The sequence below is a fragment of the Rhipicephalus sanguineus genome, chromosome 7 (genome assembly GCF_013339695.2).
Source record: "Rhipicephalus sanguineus isolate Rsan-2018 chromosome 7, BIME_Rsan_1.4, whole genome shotgun sequence".
Taxonomy (NCBI): domain Eukaryota; kingdom Metazoa; phylum Arthropoda; class Arachnida; order Ixodida; family Ixodidae; genus Rhipicephalus; species Rhipicephalus sanguineus.
Window position 1 is genome coordinate 59,565,522 of NC_051182.1, and position 20,959 is coordinate 59,586,480.

General features: G+C 43.5%; 1 protein-coding gene across 1 annotated transcript in view; it reads right to left on the reverse strand.

The window, feature by feature from the left end:
* The window catches only part of LOC119399469 (TBC1 domain family member 9-like), a 705,668-nt gene that overhangs the window by 680,363 nt on the left and 4,346 nt on the right, over positions 1-20,959 (reverse strand). The window contains 2 exon segments of the mRNA XM_049417714.1: positions 8,908-8,959; positions 9,993-10,104. Coding sequence (XP_049273671.1) covers positions 8,908-8,959; positions 9,993-10,104 — 164 coding nt within the window.

Consider the following 20,959-nt stretch of genomic DNA (forward strand, 5'->3'; position numbering starts at 1 on the left):
GCGGACAAGGACATTTTTAACCTCGACGAAGCCGCTCTCTTTTACAAAATGCTGCCTAACCGCACATACACACCAAAAGGCGAAGCGTGCTCGGGCGCTAAGCAACGCAAAGACAGGATAACCATTCTTTTTGGTGCCAACGCTACCGGCGATGAAAAGCTGCCCCTCCTCATTATTGGCAAGTCGCTTAATCCCAGGTGTTTCCGAAATGCACGGCTCCCGAGGGATGTGACATACCGCGCCAATAAAACGGCCTGGATGACGGCGGCGCTTTTCGAAGAGCATGTCCGTGCGCTTGACCGGAAGATGGCAAAGGACGGTCGGAAAGTGTTGTTTGTTGTGGATAACTGCCCCGGTCACGGAAAAATCGACAACTTGGCGGCTGTTAGGCTGGAGTTCCTGCCGGCGAACATGACGTCCGTTCTCCAGCCAATGGATCAGGGAGTCATTGAGATTGCCCGCAAGTATTATAGGAAGAGCCTGCTGCACCGAATTCTGCTGTCATACGACAATGGGAAAAAGTATGAAATCGATCTGCTGGGTGCAATCAATCTGATGGCCGAAGCCTGGCGCCAACTACGCCCGCTGGCGATTGCTAACTGCTTCGCACATGCAGGGTTTTCTCGCGCCCCCGAATCGATCGAAGAAGACATTGGCGCAGAATTCAGCGGCTGTGATGAGCTGTGCAATGAAGTGCGCAAGGCAACTGGCTGCGTGAACGATACTGAAGACGGCGAGATGGCCTTTGAGGAGTATGCGCTCTACGAGGCGGACGTCCCCGTTACCGGAATGCTGTCGGACGCCGATATCGTTGAGATGGCCGTGAACGACGCAGAAGACCATGCAGACGAGGAAGAGCCCCGAGAAGTGCCTACGACGACAGAAACACGTAACGTGCTGCGCTTGCTCCGCAACAAGGTCGAATGCAGCGGTGGCAACCAACGGCTCATGCGATGTGTTGAGCAACTGGAGAACGCCTTTCTGGGACCGAACGCGAACGCGAAACAGGCGAGCATCACGCAGTTTTTTGGTCCTCGGTAATAAATTTTTTTTTTCGCTCTGAATTCTTGTGCTTTACTACGGTTGCCGTCTCGTGCAGTGGAGCTTTTCCTGGCAGCACTGGCTTTTCTTTTACAGTGACCTGGGCAAACATTTTCGGCGTTTTGCTTAACTCGAAATACCGCTTATCTCGAAATTTTCCCTGGATTTTACGGCTTCGAGTTAACGAGGGATTACTAGTTGGGAAGAAACAACGACATCTGTTCACCTTCTTCTGTCTGCTGGCAACCATGATGGTCTCCGGGAACAAGAAGTTGTTGCTCCTCTCCAGGGTCTGGAAGATAATCCAACAAGAACATGCAGAGAGTTGGTCACAAAAGCTAACAATCAAAGCATCAACACGAAATATAAATAAAAACGGTATGCTGAGTCGTCTCTCATGCTCAATTTTGTTTCTATGAGCAGCATTGATGTTGCTGACAAGAATGGTCAGACAGATGATTGGTCAGGTTGGTCAGAACGGTCAGAGTGTAACAGAAACTGCTGAACTGAGAGAATATATTCTCACCAGGTGCCGTGACTTCACTGTTTTAGAAGATTCAACAGAAAGTTAGCCTGGTTAGTTTGTTTACTGCACCCTCCTTTTTTTTTTCATCCTGCAAAGGTTTTACTAGAAAACAATGTTCCTGTTTGAATTGCGGGCATAAGTTCACTAGGCTGCCTCATCTAGTATGTGATCTCTGTTGAAGACAACTGACCAATCAACGCTCATACGATACCTGAGTGTGTCAACGATGTTGAAGTCAGAATCTCACTACAGAATAAATGAGAAGGGGAACTGAAAGGCTCAATTTCTGTCACTAATAATAATTTCTGGGGTTTTATGTGCCAAAACCACAACATGATTATGAGGCACACCGCAGTGGAGACTTTGGATTAATTTCGAACCCCTGGAGCTTTTTGACATCAACCTAAATCTAGTCTGATTTCTGTTAACGAAGCCAACACATTGAGAACCTAGGCCTTAAGGGGGACACTGGTCTTTCAAGATGTAAAATCATGAAAAAATCAGTTTTTTTAAAACAGCATTTTTGTAACATACAGGCATTGTCGCAAGCACTGACCAAGTTTCTTACACCTTGGATTGATGTTTCGGCCATAGCATCACTTTATACCCCAAAAACAGGCTATATTCTAAATGAAAATAAAGCCCAAAAATGGAGCTCTTGATGCTATGAGGCTGTTGAATGATGTATGCTGCAGCAGTACTCATGCAGGTTATACCCTGGTGGCTATTAATCATCTAACAAAAAAATCTTAACATTTTGTGTTGCATGAAGCTCAAAATCGGCATAATTTGCTTTTCTGCATTTTCTCAAAACCTGAGTTTTTGACTCTTTGCAGCCTTTCAGTAGTAGTCTTTCAGTAATCAAAGCACCTAGAATTGTAATTCTTGTTGCACTACTGAGCTACTTGAGTACTGCCCACAGGGGTAGCTTTGTATTTCAGTTTCAATGTTTTTTCAATTGTCCGTGCATTAAACAACTAACTAGCCACATCCTGAACAGAAAGATTTGATATGCTGTATAATTATTAATAGTTTGCACATCAAAAAAGTATTCTTACCCCTGTGAAGCTTATGTTTCCTAGTATCCGGCTATGTGCCTAAAGCAAGATTTAGATGAGTAGTTCTTGCTCCATTGTTCCCGATAACAATGTTAATTAATTTTAATTAACTTTGGAACTAATGGACATATTTGAAGAATAATTGCATATTTGGAATCAGCAAAGAAAACTAAACAAGACTGTGCAGTTTCATTAAATTTGGTAAAGGGAATCTTGATGATTTTTAAAAACCCACTTCCCCCCTTAAGGAGTACCAAGGTCAATTCCACTCAACAAGCACCTATTAATTAAACCACGAAGCTCTTATGTGGCAAAATTATGATACAATCATGAGGCATGCTGTAGATGTGGACTTCAGAATAATTTTGATTGCTTGGAGTTCTTTGACATGCGCCCCAAACTAAGCACGTGGGTGTTTTTTTTTTTTTTCATCATATACCTCCTTCAAAATGCAGCTGCCGCAGCTGGGAATAAAGCCCGCATTCACCAGCTTAGCAGTGTGACAGCTTAGCCACTAAGATACCACATACAGCAGGTCCTCTTAATAAGTGCCAACGCAACTTCCATGCGCGTGCATGTAACAGCGACGGTTCACCGACTGACCGTGATGTCGGTCCATCGCAGCAGCAGTCGGGTGGTCTGTCCGAACAGGAACGAGTGGAAGGCCAGGTGCTGCATGCTCAGGTAGAGCCAGCCCTGCTGAGGAAGGCGTCCCTTCCAGAAGCTGCACGAGTAGTCTGCGTGCAAGAAAGACAAGGGGTAGCCACTCGGACACTCCGCGCTCTGCCATAGAGTCCAACATTCTCATAACTTGGTGCTCTCACTCCTTTTCAAGGAATCCGTGCATACATCTCCAGTATCCAAGCGCCTAAGCTACTTGGTTCTATTTCTCCGGCTGCCCTTTCCTTGTCTCACAGACCCAATGGCGCCCTCGGCGTTCCAGGCTACCCTCTACATGCCCTCGCACACGGCACTGGATTGACCTCTATTTCAGGCCCACCGGCGACATTGAGTCGTCATCATGCCGAAAACATCTTTCGCTACTGCTAGCCTAACGTAATCCCAATTGTCAAAAAAAAAATGAATTTAATAAATTTACGCTTGCAGGTTCCCTTATCACTTATGGCTACCTTTTGCAGAACATAATTCATGTAGAGGGTCTAAGAATGTGGCTCCCAGAGTTGTGCACTCACAGTTGACTAGCTTCTCCTGCGGAGGCAGGTTGAAGATGGAGGCAAAGCGGCTGGCGTTGACCCGGAACTGGGCATTGTCCTGGTCCACCTCCGGCAGGGAGACCTCCCGCTGTGCCACCAGGCTGCGGATCTTACAGCAAACAAACTCCGTCGCCTCGTCCTCGGAGTCGAAGGACTCTGCAAGAGAGAAGTGAGGGAGCATCGCCTGGCATTCCAAAGACCTGGAATTGTATTTTCTAAGAGTGTGTTAAGAGGGCTGTCCATTCCTGAATAGGAAGGTTATGTAGATATCAAGAACTGGCAGTAACAATGGACCTTTTTCTAAAGCCATGTGACCCCCTAGCAATGGCTGGTGGAAATGTGCCGGCTTTGCTATCACCTGCTACCACCATGTATTTGAATGACTATCGTGACGAATGACTATCCTGAAGAGTTTTCTTGCCGTTTAACATTCAGCGGTTAGTGTGCTTCCCAATTTTTTTGCAATGTGTGCGAATGTTCAATCATTGTGCGTAGAGGCTCGAAACATCGAGTAAGTCAACAGTTTCTTATGCTGTTTGTTACTGAAAGTGCATCACAAGGAAGGGAATCTTCCTACATTTAATTATAGATAATGCCGACACCACGTCAGTGCTACCTGCACAATCGTGTTCACAAAAACGCAGCCTGAAGACGAACACGTATCCTACGATGTGCCACCTGCAGTGCACTTCTCATATCTTCTGTCGAAGTACTGGATTCGCGCATGCACCATGTGACTAAAACAACATGACAATATGAAGGGAAGTTATCAACATACAAATGAGAGATATTGTTCGTGAATGACTTTGCCTGACAAACAACAAGTGCTGGGCGTGCGCACTTCTGTAGCGAACGTTGCAGATGACCTCTCCTATACTGAGTGCACTTGCGTGTCGTATTGCTGATCTCGCCACTTCTTGCCAATACTAGGCACATAATGAAAAAAGTGCAACTAGCACGAACACTAACAAAGAACACAGGACGGAGCACTTACTAGCAATTGAAGTTGAAAGTTGTGTCCGTGCAAGTTGCGCTTTTTTCATTATGAACCTATACCAACACTCTCAATTGGCAGTTATCCTAAAAGATACTAGGCGCCACTGTGCCCTGTGGTTGACACTACGGCTTTATTACTTAGAAGTTACGTGTCTACAAATGAATATACAGGAGTGTAGACTCACTGAGTGTCTCAAGGAGATTCTGCTCAATCCATGCCCAGTTCTGGAAGATCTCCTCACGTGACAGTGAGGTGGCCACAACTGAAAACAAAAGGACAAGTTGGAATTAATGCCTTCTGTACCGTCACAACTTGAGCAGCATCCCCTCAGCGACGACGCACGAGAGAAAGCGTAATTTTTATTGCTACTTTCTAGCTGGATTTCAACAAGCAGTAATGCGAAGTCGAGAGTTTGATGGGATCTCGCTTAAGTCATAAATAATTATGGCGAAAACAGAAACAGTCACCAGCCAATGAAGCTTCACCGTGAACAGTGCTGCTCTCGTGTGGAGTCCTGAACATCAGCAAAGACGTCTAACAGCTGGGCATCCCGAGAATGCACACCAGAGCTATGGCCGCGCCATGTACCATGAATAGAAAACATAGTTCTCTAGAAGCCAGCGAGAAAGTCCACATAAATTTGTCCGATAATAATGCCACGCAATGTTTACCAGTTATTACACAAAATACTCAGGCAACACAAATGCAGGTGCTTATCTGCTTCAGCGCTATGCAGATACCTAATACAAGAAATATACACTCAAACCTCAGTATAATGAACACGGATAGAACGAATTATCGGTTATAACGAAGTAAATCTTGTCATATATAGTGTTACAAATACAGTTGAACCCCGTTATAAGAGGCACGGATGTAACGGACAAACGGGTATAACAGACAACATCTACACTTTTGGTTGGCCAGCCTATCCCTCTCATTAATTTGACTTCTTTTGTAAGAGACACCGGATATAGAAGACAATCGGTTGTAAAGGACAAGTTATCAGTGAATTCTGGTCAACAACATCGCTTGTAACAGACATTCTAACTTGAATGAAGCGCCATCAACCGCTAACTCGACTTGCGTCCATCTTTGGAAATAGAAAAAAAACAATAGACGTATACAAACCTTGTTTATTATAGCCTCAGTAAATGTTTAATGGATCAGTCAGTTATAAAACAATGATAAAAGGTCTTCGAAACTGGTATGCATCACTGATATGCACTTCAGGCTTACCGCCAAGGGACGAGCACTTCCACGCGTGCACTTCACAGGCACCTGAAGGAGCCAATACCGCGAGCACGCGGTGTGAACACATTGCAGAAGTCTTCCAATTAAAACGCCTCACATGCGTGTTCTCCGCAAGTCCGAAAATAGCACCAATGCACCGCAAATGCTTTCTTTAGTGTTACGTGAACGCCGCGATCAGCCCTGCGCTGCTTGACAAGCTACGGCCGCTCGATCACCGTAGTCTTGCTTTCCTAAAAAAAATATCAAAGGCTACAAAGCACGTCAAGAGCCAAGCCAAACGGAAGCCAGAAATGAGAGAAAAAAAAATGGAGTTGCAAGTCTCAGAGGCTATATTTGAAGCTCCCACACAAACAGCGCAAAAAAAAAAAAGTGAGTTTCGGGTCTCGGAGGCCAAGCTTCACTGCGAGTGCAAAAAAAAAAAGCTTTTTTTCTCTCCCAAGCTTGGTGGCGCTCAGGTCACCGGCCCGAATGGCCCACGTTATTAAACGAATGCTCGTAGCATCAATCCAGTCCACCATTCGTCTGCCACGCATCAGAGCTGCGCAGTTGCTGGTACAGTGCATTTTGTGATCGCCGTCGTCGCTGTCAGTCCACCACCGGCCGCCAGCAACGATTCACAAGAGACGCTAGACGTGCTTCGCCACAGCGCCTGCAGTAGGCGTATCGCTGCCGTTCACTACCGGATGTCACGCCGTGATCACTACGCTTCGTGGCCGCTTTGTGATTGTGTGATGGTGTGATCGCTATCAACGTTCGCTGCTGGCCGCCAGTATCAGTGCGCAACAGATGCTGCTACTGGCCTAGACTTGGTTCGCCGCCAGGCCGTGACCACAGCGCTTATCGCGCCATTATCTCCGCTCACCGCCAAAGCTACGCCGTGGTCGCTGCGAACTAGGCTTATCGCTGCCTTTATCTGGATTTCGCTGCCTCAGCATGGCGGAATGCTCCGTCAAACGCCGTACTTGCCTCACGGTGTCAAAAAAACTCGACATTGTAGCAGACATAAAGTGTGGCATGACGCAGGCAGACGCCGCCAGAAAATTCGGCTTGTCAAGAAAGACTGTTAGCGGGATTTGGGCTCAGCGAGAGAAGCTTTTGAAAGAAGCGCCAACAGGAGCCAGCCGGTCCAAACTGCGTAAGTCATCCCATCCTGCCGTAGAAGAGGCGCTTCATCTGTGGATACAGGATGCACGGAGTAAGAACATCCCGCTCAACGGACCATTAATTCAAGAAAGAGCCAAGCAACTTGCATTCGGTCTTGACATTCAGTTTGAGGCCAGTCAGGGATGGTTTGACAGGTTCAAGCGCCGACATGGCATCAGCTACAAAAGTGTTTGTGGCGAAAGCAGAGCTGCCGATGAAAACTCCGTCAAGCAATGGAAAGAGGAGACGTTGCCAACTTTGCTGAGGGGGTGGAAGGCTAGCGATATCTTCAATCTGGATGAGTCTGGAATATTTTTCAAAATGCTTGCTGGAAGAACATTTGCCTTATCCAAGGAAGATTGCAGTGGAGGCAAAAAGTCGAAAGAAAGAATCACTGCTATGTTCTGCACAAATATGGAAGGAACAGAGAAAGAAAAAATCCTAGTTATAGGCAAATCAAAAAACCCACGCTGCCTAAAGAACTATCCAGTCAATGTTGAGTACACGGCAAACAAGGCTGCTTGGATGACATCAGAAATATTCAACAAATGGCTAGCAAGTTTCGATCGCAAGATGGCTATGAAAAAGAGAAGAGTACTACTGTTCCTAGACAGCTGTTCAGCTCACATGAAGCCACCACCATTGAAAGCTGTTGAGCTTAGTTACTTCCCACCAGGCTGCACATCTGTGCTACAGCCCCTTGATCAAGGGGTTATTAATGCAGTCAAAATCAAATACAGAGTCAGACTTGTTCAACGCCTGCTGTTCGACATGTTGCAAAAGCATGAGACAACAATCAATGTGAGAACAGCGATTGAGATGTTAACAGGCTCATGGAACGATATTCAGAGGAGCACCGTGACAGGGAGCTTTCGCAAAGCCGATTTTGATCTGCAGGAGGAAAATGAAGAGGAGGATGTTGCAGACGAAGACCTGCAATGTGCAGTTGAGCCAGAATCATGGCCACTTATTCAAAGAAGATTTGGTGAGTCTGGCACATTCTTGAACTTTGTTGAGGCAGACAACAACCTTGCGGTAGCTGAAGACCTGTCTGATGAAAGCATCATAAGAATGGTGCAGGAAGGGGAACAGGAAGAAGATACCGATACGGATGTATCGGACAGCGAGGACAGTACCCCGCCAATGACATCTGGGGAAGTAATGACAGTGCTGGGCAAAGTTCGGAAACACATTCAGCTTTGGCCTAGCGGCCATGAAGCCCTTGACCTTGTGAGCAGGCTAGAAGGAGCTGTGTTGAAAAATGGGATCGACACAGCCCTAAAACAAACAACCATGGAGAACTACTTTACAAGGGAATTGGTTTGAAAGCAAATTCTGCAAAATAAATATTTTGTAACCGTATATAGCCTTCTTTTGTGCTTATTTTAGCAGTAGTGTGCCCACAATGAAATATGGACTGAATATGATATGAAAAAGTGGTACCCTGCTTATAAGAGACCTCTCATATAAGAGACACAAACTGCTCCCCGGTACGTGTCTCTTATAAAGGGGTTCAACTGTATACATTTATAACGAATTTTCGGGTATAACAAACTTATTTTCGTGTCAGATGTAACTGTTATAATGAGGTTTGAGTGTACATACAATGTAAGGTGTCCTATGTTGTTGTCTCTGTCATGCTGGATATCAGACAACTCATGCAAAAGTCACACTCACCATAGCTGACTTCAGAGAGGGGGGTCTTGTGAAGAATTCTATACGGGGCAGGCTGTGAGAATGGAAACATTATGATTATAAACAGTGCAGTAGACACAATCAATTCCCTTCAAATGTTGCAGGCCACCTGATGTAATCCCCGAACTGCTGAGTGGCAACCTCCAGCAACACATTTGTAACATACATTAGTACAGTGCATTCATGAACTTCACAGTGCACGGTTATAATGCTTTCATCATGGCTGAAATGCATGTTAAAGGGGTACTCGCTCGAATCCGTAAAAGTGTGAAATGTGCACCGTCCGAGAACACACAGTACATTCACTTGTGCAGAGTGCAAGGAACGGGTCATTGGCAGTGACCACGAAAAGAAGTCAAATACCTTCTGTCCATTTGCCACCTCAATTATTTTGATGTCCCCACAAAAGAGTAACTGTAGGCATAAGCTAAATGTCCTCCATGCATTTTTTGTACGTAAAATATTTTGTCATTTAGATAATGCAATTGCTCCTTTCCAGATGTACTGAATTTGACTGGTCAAGCACGCATGTGTTTCACCCAGAGTGAATGCCACCACAATACTAGTGCCACCATCCATCTTGGTGGTGCTAGGATTGTGTAAACCTGTAGAAAATGCACTGTCTCCTGCTAAAAAGGCTGATTTTGGAGGTGCCTTTGGGGCTGCATTGCTTCAAATGAAAATGGAAGCTTAAAGTGAATTATAACTATCCTAACTGATATGGCAACTTTTTTAAAAATAAAAGAGGTTCAAAAGTTGCCTGTGCGTTAAAATTGAACATTAAACAAAAATTGAATTCATACTGTTAGCAAGGGTTCATTGTCAAAGCAGGCACCTTGTCGCCGTCATTTGAATGCTGTAGTAGGACACATTTTCGCGTAGGTTGACAACAACGATGACATACAGAGTTCATTAAAAAAGCATTTTAAAAACAGGATGACAATTTATGTGCTAAGCCATACAAACCCTTATCATGCATACTTCAAATGTTGAATTCTAGCATGTCACAGAATGATGAATTGGCGAAGTTTTTTAGTTCAACAAAGGAACACAAAATAAGCACTAACCTTGCTGTCAAATACTGAGTCGAGTGTTCCTACGAGAACCGACGATAGGCCCTTGGTGCCATGACCTTTTCGCCTCTGCAGGGTGAAGAAGCCGTTCGACTGTTCTGTCACCCTGAAACAAAAATAAAGACATGTCATTCGTCTCACATTCTTTCATGCTCATTTCTTTTGACAGAAATGGTCAACATGCAGGCAGCAAGTAAGCTGTGATTGTGATAGAGAGCAGTCCCTCCTAGGGGGATTGATCAGGAGTTTTTATAACAATAACTGTTGGCGCTTTACATCCCACAATCATCATACGATTATGAGGGATGTCGTAGTGGAGGGCTCTGGAAATTTTCGACCATCTGGTGTTCTTTAACGTGCACCAAAGTCTAAGTACACAGGTCTCTAGCATTTCGCCTCCATCGAAATGCGGCCACTGCTGCTGGGATTTGATGCAACGACCATCGGGTCAGCAGTTGAGCACAACCACCACTAGACCACCGTGGTGGGTTGATCAAGGATACCCTAAAAGGATAAAGGAGTGGAGGAAAATTTGAAGCAATATATAAAAGTGATGTTTTTCGGTGGGCTTGCCAGCCACCCCCATGGAGCATGATTTTGGGGCACGATTAGGGTTGCCACCTGCCTGGTTTCAGACTGGCCTGCCAGTTTTTTTTAACAGCGGGCCAGTCGCTGGTCCGCACCTAAGAACGGTCATCGTTGGCCGGTTTTCTTGGCCATCATATAGCAATTATTACATTTTTGGCATTTTATAAGCATAAATTCAACTATGAAGCTTATACTAAATATTTTTCGCCGGTCACCAAACTCTCATTCAATTTTGAACCAATTTCTATCTTTGTGCCCATAAAAACTGGAAGCAAGATCTTTCCAGTTATACTGATCAATTAAATAGGCTGAAAATGAACACCAGTGGTTTCGTGCTTGCATCATGAGTGTAAATTCTCCACCTTCAAAGCAGCGAAAATTACGTCAATAACTGTTCCGAAAGACTAGATATCTCAACCTGAGAACTCGAGAGCTGGCTCCTGGCTGTGGACTACACATATTAAGAATAATTGATGGGGCTTTATGTTCCAAACGGACAGCATATATGTAGATGGCAGTGGCGTAGCCAGAATTCTTTTTGGGGGGGGGGGGAGAGGGTTGAACCTACTCCCCCAACCACTACACCAGTGGTAGACGGCATTTATTTTTATGTCAACAGAATATTTGGTTAGCTCTGCTTTCTTTTTTTTTCTTTGGTACATAACATTGACTTCTGACTAGGCAAAAAATGTTACAATACATACAATACATGACATTGCATGACACCGACTGAACATGGTGTCTCTCTGTTGAGTATAAATTCAACGACTTGTATAAATACCACCCCCCCCCCCCTCCCCGAAGAGCCGTTTTTTTTCTAGTGGTAAGGTGGCAACCCTAGGCACGACGATAGGTATTGAAAAATTCACTTTTGATGATAAAAAGGGTACGTGCCTACCACAACCAAATATGAATATCCCAGACTAGCGATATCGTGCAAGATCAAAAGCAGAAAGAGATGAACAGAAGACAGAAAATGTTGAAAGAAAGTGAAAGACGAAGGCTAGGGGAAGAGAGAGACCAGAAAAGGAAACTACTGATTTCCACAGGGCAGGTATTATACTGTATCGCGTGCTTTATTATTAAAAAAATTTCTATATGTATCAGCTGACCTAAAACCATATGTACTGTCGTCGCATACAATACACGATTCTTAGTGGCAGTGGCAAAGTTGCTAAAAATGGCAGATTGTGTGGCAATCAGACCATATGAAGCAGGTATTAGCTGCATTATATTCATCATTTATATTAGCCATTTAATGCTTTATATATATAGTTACTATTGTAATGAGAGACTTTGGAGGCACATGTTTCAAGTAAGCAAGTGAAGACGAGGGGAAATAAAGCAACAATGTTTGGTAGGAATCATTAGGTCACTGCCGCTCTATGTCTTAAGACTTTTTTTCAAGAAATGTCTTGACATTCAAGTTAACTGACACTATGTAAAAGTGAAAGGCTGATAGACAATGCGTTTTGCTGTGTGTTTCTTTCTACGCAGTAAAAGCCGGCAAAATCCGCCAAATTGAGTTTTCATTTATTGTTCAAATGTAGCGCGATTGCTTTCCTACAGACAACGGTTAATTTTCCACGGCCACACCACGACGGAGGCTGCCGGATACTTGGCAGGCAACAACCAGAGGAAAAATACCAACCACAACGATACTAAAACAAGCGTAAAACATGATGCCGTCTTTTGAATAATCTGTACTTGAATTACGGTACATGCAGTAATCAACAAAATATACTAATTGAAATTTATGTCATCCAATAAAAAAAACTTGAGAAGGCTGGACCTACGCCATCCTGTACTGCAAGCTTCATAACAATGGCCTTTCTAAAATTCACTGCCACATTATTTGGACCCATGTAGTCTATTTATTGTCTGCAATATGTCACATATTCCAAGAATTTTTCGAAACGAAGTGCATGCCTGAAATGGCAAGTTACAAAGTTTCTATGGTGTGGGAGAGCTTAAAGGGACTTTTTTATTTATTCATTTGCTTGATTATATAATTATTTAATACAACCTTAAGGTACAGTCGTACATTGCAGAAATGAGGGGCAAAGGTAGATATATACTGAATATATGACAAAGTATGCTGTTATACAGGCAAAATACAATTAGCAAAAAAAAGTCTTAAGGAACAAAATTTTAAGAAAACAAAACACGTGTATAAGTCAACAATTAATGAAAACAAAAAGAGTGAATTATGCTGGAAGTGTTAAATAAGTACCCATACAAATACATGACAAAAAAATATCCCAAAATACACAAAATCATGGCACAATTTAAATGGCATAACATATACTGAATAAAATACAAAGCATGAGTAATGAATTGTGATAATTGTTAAGGTTTTACATCCCGAAACCATGATATGATTTTGAGGGACGCCATAGTGGAGGGCTCTGGAAATTTGGGGTTCTTTAATGTGCATCTTGTGGGGGTGCTAGCACCCCCTGTAATGTTGTTTGCACTTCATGACGCATGCGTGTCTCGTGGATTAACCGCAGTTAGGTTTAACAGTCGCCGAAGGAGAGGTGGCACCGTGATCGCGCAGTGTAAGGTGGCGCCACCCTGTCGGCGAGGATAGACCGGTGTACAGAAAACAGCAGCGAGTCTTTTTGCAGTTTGGTATCGTGCGTGGATGGACGTCTCCCGCAGTGGGTCCATGGGGGATGATACCGCGGCTCGTTTCCAGTGGGCCCCTCGTGGTGAGTTGGACGTCGGCGATGCCACATGCGCACGTTGTATGTGTTATGTTTTCTGCGTATTGCATTAGCACTTGTATCTGGTTATTTAGCATGCTGCTAGTTGTGTATTAGGTTCGGCCTGGGCGAGCTCATCGTGATGTAAAAGCAGTCTTTAATAAATGCAGATGTGTTGTTGCACGATCGCGTGAACTGTCTCCGTGTGTTCCGAGAGTGACGCTTTCTCTCGTCAGACCCCATAACCTAAATCTAAGTACACACGTCTCTAGCATTTCGCCTCCATCAAAATGCGGCCACCGAAGCTGGGAATCGATCCCAACACCTTCGGATCAGCAGTCAAGCATCATCACCACTAGACCACCGCGGCGGGTTAACTAATGAATTATGTCACAGAAACAGTTATGATACAGAGTATTCTGTCAGGCACAACATGATTGTGGGATAAAACTGTCAAGTGTGGTTTCAAAGTTAATGGAGCAAGTTATGCTTTTAGTGGTGCAGGTAAGTTATTCGCCCTCTGCAACACTTGGGGGAAAAATTAATATGAAAGGCCAATGGTGCCTGAAGAGTGGAATATTTATCGTTTTGCGGTGGTCAATGCACAATGAAATGCATGGCGGCTATTGAACAAAGAATGCAATATGATTTGGTGATAGCTGATAATCATGAAAAAGACAGAGGCGAGGGACAGAACGTACAATAGAGAGACACTAGAGTCATTTTAGACTGATATATTTTTTTGGTACAGATATATATGTTGAATAATTCTGCGGAATCAGGCTTATTACAGAAGAAAAAATTGAAAGCCAAACTTCGGCAATTTTGAATTTCAAGCCAAACCTCAGCACTGCTTTGCCAACGCAAAAGCAGTCCTTGAAACTTCATAGGCTAAACTTTAGGCTCTTTTAGAATAGGATGTATTTCTTACTTGCCAATAAAGTTAATTAAAATCAGGCAGATGCGGTCTAACCTACAATGTCATGACTAGCTTGTTGGAAAAATTTGAAGCTAGTGACAGTTGAGTTTTGGCTTAACAAGCTTTTTGCTCATGATCACTGACTTTTATGGTAATACAGAAACCCAATTTACGTATTCAGCTTGTGTTTACATTCTCTTTTGCATCCATATAATGATAAATACGGAGATTAATTGAGGCAAGATGCGTCCATTATCTGTTACACTGATGGCACAATAGATAATGGGGGACACAAGCGAGTGAGAGCTAAGTGAGATTTGTGCGACACTAACCTCCATGATGAATGAATTGGAACAAAGCGGCAGGAATTAGCAGACCCCCTGGTAGCATCCCGTAAAATACCGCTATTGTGAAGATGTAACTGATTACAGTGGTCATCTAGAGCCCCAGTAAGTAACTGAGCAATTACAGAAAGTAATCGATTGACTTTAGCGCTACTTGAACATTTTTATTGCACGTAATACGATAACATAAATTTAGGAATGGGCAATAGTGAATTTGAGGTTCGAAGCGAATCCGAAGCGAATAGTGATTTGGTCGAATAATTTCGAATTGAATAGTTCGAATAGTAATTACCACACATTATTAAGAAAAATGAGCATTTTTTGTCATGACCCTTGCACAATTTTTTAAGGATTGGAACTAGGCATTAGTGAATGTCACTTTTTTTGTTTGTAATGAAGTGACAAGCAAACTTGAATATTATCAAGATTTGGATAGCAGTAGAGTGCAAGTTATAAGGGGTTAATACGTTAAAAATTTAAAAATTACATATTCCTTAGCACATATAAGCCCATAAATTACGCTTTTAAACTTAAAAAAAATATGTACACTTAGCCTTGAAGTGTGGCTTCGCGGCAGTGCAGATTTCCCCTGGATGGGTAGTTTCACGGCAAGCAACCCGACGCTGCAATGAACCACCTTTACAGGGGCTTATGTGCAGTCAAACATACATATATTCGGTCACTTCGAATACTTCGAAATTTCGAATAATATAAATTCGTATCGAGCGAATTCGAATACTTTAATATTCGTTCGAATATTCGCAACGCCCGAATATTCGCCCGTCCCTACATAAATTTACTCAAACTAGAACGAACTACTGTGGCTCGCATGGCAGAGAGAAGGGCTGGAGGCTTGCGTCAAGGCTGAGAGGCTTACTGTGGCTTCTGTTATATAGTGTTACACATTGTTAACTTTCAACAGGAGTTGTTTCTCAAAGTTGTCATCGCTGATTGGTTCCATGTTCCTCGTTAAGACGAGGCAGCTACTACGCTGAACACTCTCACAATGCATGCGCGAGAGGAAAACCTTGCACACTAGCTCACAGTTGCGCAGTGCTTTGATGCTAGTGTCCATGTCCTCTATGAAGCATTGCGCTTCGCTGTTGCTGGCGCTCGGTTAAGACGTGCAGGTAAGGCCAAGGAAAAGGTGAAAAAATAGGCACTGTAGGGGCCCCCTATCTACAGAGCGGTCGCATATTTTTTGGGACGAGAACTGTTGTAGTGCTTACAACTTGATTTCGGAAAAAAAAAATTATTCATTACCCGTAATCGATTACAAGAAAATGTAATTGAATTACCCAGAACATTACAGTTCGGAATAAGTAATTGATTATATTATAACGTTACAAGAAAATGTAATGGATTACAAGTAATCGATTACTTGTAACGCGTTACGTAGAACTCTGGTGCTCTTGCTGCTAAAAACACAGAAAAAAAGGGAGAACGACAGCGACGAAAGAGATGGTAAGATTAACACAAAAAGCAAACAAAAAATGACAGTACGAAATTCGTTTCTGTTAACTATGAGCCTAAATGGTAATATGATGCAAATTTAGAACCAACCAAGAACTGACCAATGCAAAGAACTGATAGAAACTGCAGACTTGTTCAAGGACAGCGCCACGTTGATGTGTCTCACAGTCTTCGTGAAACTAGCGCACTTCCTGTTTAAGCATGTCAAAATCAGTACAACCTATTTATCCCAAAGATTGCTGAAATTTGGTGTGGTAATTTAATGTATTTTGTCTTTGCACCCTTTCAATGTATACCGGGCAACCACACATATTAGTACTGATCAAAGTGTAGTCTATCAGGGAGAATAAATGGTTGGATTAGTGGACTTAACAAGTTGGCAGTCAGCGCTCTGTCATGTTTTGCCTGTTCTGTTGCCAAGTCCTAGCAATAGAAATGGGTACTTGGTAAAATTAGTACTGATTGGGTACTGACGGGGCACCTTGGTACCTTTCTGCAGTCTTAATCAGGAAAAAAAGAGAAATAATTATGCTAACTATGACATGAAACAAGTGCATGGGATATTACTGAATTTATGAGCAGCAGAGTATGAATAAACAAGAAAAAAAGGGAGGAAGAAAGAGGCTGACCAAAAGGTTTACATTTTCCCCTGCATGTTCTAAACCTCGAGGAAGTATTCAGAACATGCATCTAGCATGCCGAACAATGAGCACCATTTTTTTTTCTGCAGGCCCAAGCACATGACACTGACAGCCAGCCCAGCTGTTTCAATGAACAAGCCAGAGTTCGCCTTGCTTCTCTTCGTATTTTTCCCACATCTTGCTAGAACCAACCCCCGGTTCTATTCTTATACCAGGTGGCACAGAGACTCTGCCCCAGTGCTCAAAGTACAGACGGGTCCACTGTTGAAGGGAACACTTGCCAGCAGGGCATGTCCGCATTTCCATCTTTTGCGAAATCACAGTGGCATCGATTTGCACAAGACTACTGGTAGTTTACAGTTCTGACTTCTTTCGACAGACTTGGTGCAGTGAACGACCAATGTTTCACATGTCCTTGTAGTTAGGAGGCCAGCAATTTGAAAGGTGCACATTCGAGTGTTCCCTTTAACAGTGGACCGCACTGTACATGACGCGTCTTTGATAATGAACATGAAATGTCCTTAAGAATATACAATTTTTTGGAACTTCGCAAGTACCCTGTAGCTTGAACATTAAATGACCCTCAGTTTGCCCACTTAAGTGTGCATTTAAGTTTCCTGCGCAGTATGCCTCTTTAACACAGACTGACATAAAAAAAATGCTTCAAACCAAACATGAGAATATAAGCTACAAATTTCACCACTAGTTCCGAGGTTTAGTTAAGATGACAAGCACTTTATAAAAGATCATCTCACTAATGTTTTGTTAGCTTGTTCTTTTTTTTCCCTTAGTGTTTATAAACACTGTTAGTCTTTATGAATGCAAGTTTGGTGACAACATTTTCTTCTCTATGTCCGTGCTGTCATCCCATTTCAATGAAATAAAATTTTTTTTTCACTGTCACTGCAAATTGCCTATTGTAAGTGCACTGTCCAAAAGCAGGCACCCAGATCTGACAAACAGCCTCCTTGCAAAGCAATGATTCTCTACTTTATTCCATTCAACACGACAACAAAACATGCTTATCGAACCTTGTAGAAACCATCCACCCTTAAAATTTGTTTGCGTAATCAATAATACAGGAAAGATTAGCATAAATTCACACCAACACATACCATTATACCTCGAAAGATCACACACCCCTAAACTTTAGTATGTCACCTAATATATACCATGAATGTCTACACACACACACTGACACGCTCGTGTGGACACAAGCATACATACATATACGGGCATTCCCCAGTTAAAATGAGCAAGTTGCGGAGCAAGAATTCTTGAGGAGATGAAACTGCGCATGCTCGGGCGTCCTAACAAAGTTACGGAATTGGGCACTGACACGCCCTCTGTCATGACAGTCCCTCTAGCGGAGAGAGAAAAAATGCACGCGTTGCGCTCTCCGATGCCCAAGTGGGTGTGTGTCTCTGCATTCTTGCCAGGTCCATATTTTTAGGTTAGTTAACGGGAAAAACGCCGTCATATACAGGAAAATTATCTGAGTGAGATATCTCGTAGAACGTGAAATCTATAATTTTTGGCAACGTGAACTCGATAGGTTAGGTATAATTTTTAAGCTGAAAGCCTTAGATGCCTCATCAAATGCAAAAATTGACCATCGACATCGGTGGTGCCAACATGAGTGATGCGAAAAATCATCATCCCGTGATGACGTCACTACATGACGTTATCAAGACGTCGCAGATCGTCAAAATCTGTGACGTCGTCACATGGCATCGTTGCTTTGCATTGCCGGTGGTCCGATCCTGGAGGCAGCGCAAAACCACGTTAGGTGCAGAAAGCTTTTGCACGGGGTTGGGCAGGATATACACATCGGCTGAAGAAAAAGAAGATGGCTTTCGCCTTCCAGTCGTCTTAGTCTAATGCATAGGGGACCCTGTGAGTTTTTTCAATGAATGATGGGACTCTCCGAGAAGTGCTTCTCGCAAACGTAGTCACCAGGCATGAGCCCTCGATCTTTCCTTGGTATGGCACGAGCCCACGCTTCCAACCTCACCGGGTCACTAGGAACTTTGAAGGTTGTGTACCCACTCCTTGCAGGATGCGTACCCACTGTTGCAGTTCGGCACAACACATTTCTGCCCCATCGTAAAGGAGCACTGGTAGAAATCTGCAAAGTGTTCACGGAGCATTACTTCCTTCTACGCGCCTTTGTTGTGGTGTGAAAAGCATGCGCGAAGTTCGAGAAGTCAGCGCCGCTGGCACAACGCGGAAGCCACTGAGTGCGCTAAAGAGACAGAAAGCCTGTCAGTCCCAAAGAAATGTGCGACAGCTTGCTCGCGCAAATTGGGAACTTTCCCTCCCAAGGTCATCTACGCAAGCGTGTGCACAACATGCAAGCGAGAAGCAAGGGGCCCATGCAGCTCGTTTCAAGCGCTGTACAGCCTGCTATTCCGGCAGTATCTTTAGTAACTGCAGCTAAAATTCCTGTCACATCTATCAATTGATGTCACAGGCATAAATCTGAGAAATTTTACAATGTATGAGGCGGTATCACGATTTTTATATGTCGCGTCCATAGAAGAGCACGTAAACGATGGCAACACACCGGAAGCGTCATCTGTCGTGCTGCAGCGAAAACCGCACTTCCTCCATGACGCTATTGCGCCGCGCTTGAACGCTGCAGCGGCTGAGCAGTTTCTCCTCCTCAAATACTTCTTTCTCCGTGAGCCAAGTTTAGAGAAAAAGCAAGATAACAGTGGTAGAATATGTGGTTATGAAGACTACGTGGTTCTCAGTCATCCGTTGTCTTTTGCTACCAACACAATTTTTCTGCATTTACAAAATTTTTTTATAAACTCAACAATAAACTGATTGGTTAACGATGCCTAGAAATCCCTTGAAAAATATTTATGACTAAGCAATGTGCGCACTTTCGTTTTCATCATCTACAGTTTGTGCTGTATCGGCGTAACTTTCACTCAAATGTTTACACCGGAGCTAACATTACCTCTAGCGGCCAGTTTCGTAGCAACACGAAGCTGGTATCATGAGCAATTGCTCATAGCAGTCATTATACTAAAAAAGGCACAGCTTCGCCGCAAGGGTGCAGCAATGAATGCGATAGCAAGAAACTAATGCTATACGAAGTGAGGCTCGCCAATGGATACTCTCAGTTTGAACAGTGCTCCTGTTGCAAAGGCGGCCGAAGCAGCGAAGGAAACTAGCGTGCTTCAAGTGTCGAGCTATGACACTTGATAGTTCGCGCTCATCTTCTGCTTGTTCGTTTAGTGGCGTCCCTTGAGCTCGAGTGACTTTCGTACGCTCCGTAACATGAGCACGGACATCCCGGTGAAAGCGTGAAAAATCCCTCTTCCCCTCACCACGAGAAAACCGCGCGAGCAGACAGCGGAAGGGCAAGGTTTTCCCTGCGCAAATATAAGAAAAAGCGAGCGAGCGAGCCGACGACTTTTAAATGCGCCCGTCGCGCTCCTAGCACCATCTCGCTGGTAATGAAGAAACGCATATAAGCGCCTTCCGTCTCAGAGTCCGTCCAGCGGTAAAGAGTGTGTATATAACGCTCGCCGTTAGCTACGTGGAGGATCTGCGTTTCGTGGCGTAGTGGGTAGCGCCACTCGCTGCGGAGCAAGAGGTCCCTGGTTCGATTCCGCGCTTCGGAAGCATTTTTCTGAATTATTTTTCTTTGGGGCTTTTATATATATATACATACTTATACATATACGGTGCATGACGGTGGCGACGGCGACGGCAAAATTCAGCCGAGACTGTCCATATAATTGCTATCGCAATAAAAAAAAAACGACACGTTTCGATCCGCGAGCCCTGTATATGCCTGCATGCAATGATGCGTGCAGTATACATGCGCTTACAGCTTGTATCTATTTTGCAATCAATGTAGATTCCACTTTATATTCCACATTTTCCCACAGCCACATGAATTATTGCATCAAAACACGGAGTTGTTTGTGTTCAATCCACAAAGGTCTTTTTATCAAACTGCATAAAAAAAACTCCTCGCATCATTACATTTACACCTTGGAAAACACCAGCTATCCCATTTTTACTCTACTTAATAGTAGCTTGCCTTTATCATATCTCTATAATTTGTATCGCTATTTATGGCAATTATGACAACATGGCTTCTTTAAGACCTATCACCATAATGTTCCTCACGTATTTCCAGAATATATGCTTTTGAATATTGATTATACCTATTATGCATTCCATCATAACTTACTTCTAGCTAGAATATGAATTACAGCAGATTGTTTATTGTTGTTCATTTTTGGGGGAATTATAGGACTCTTGA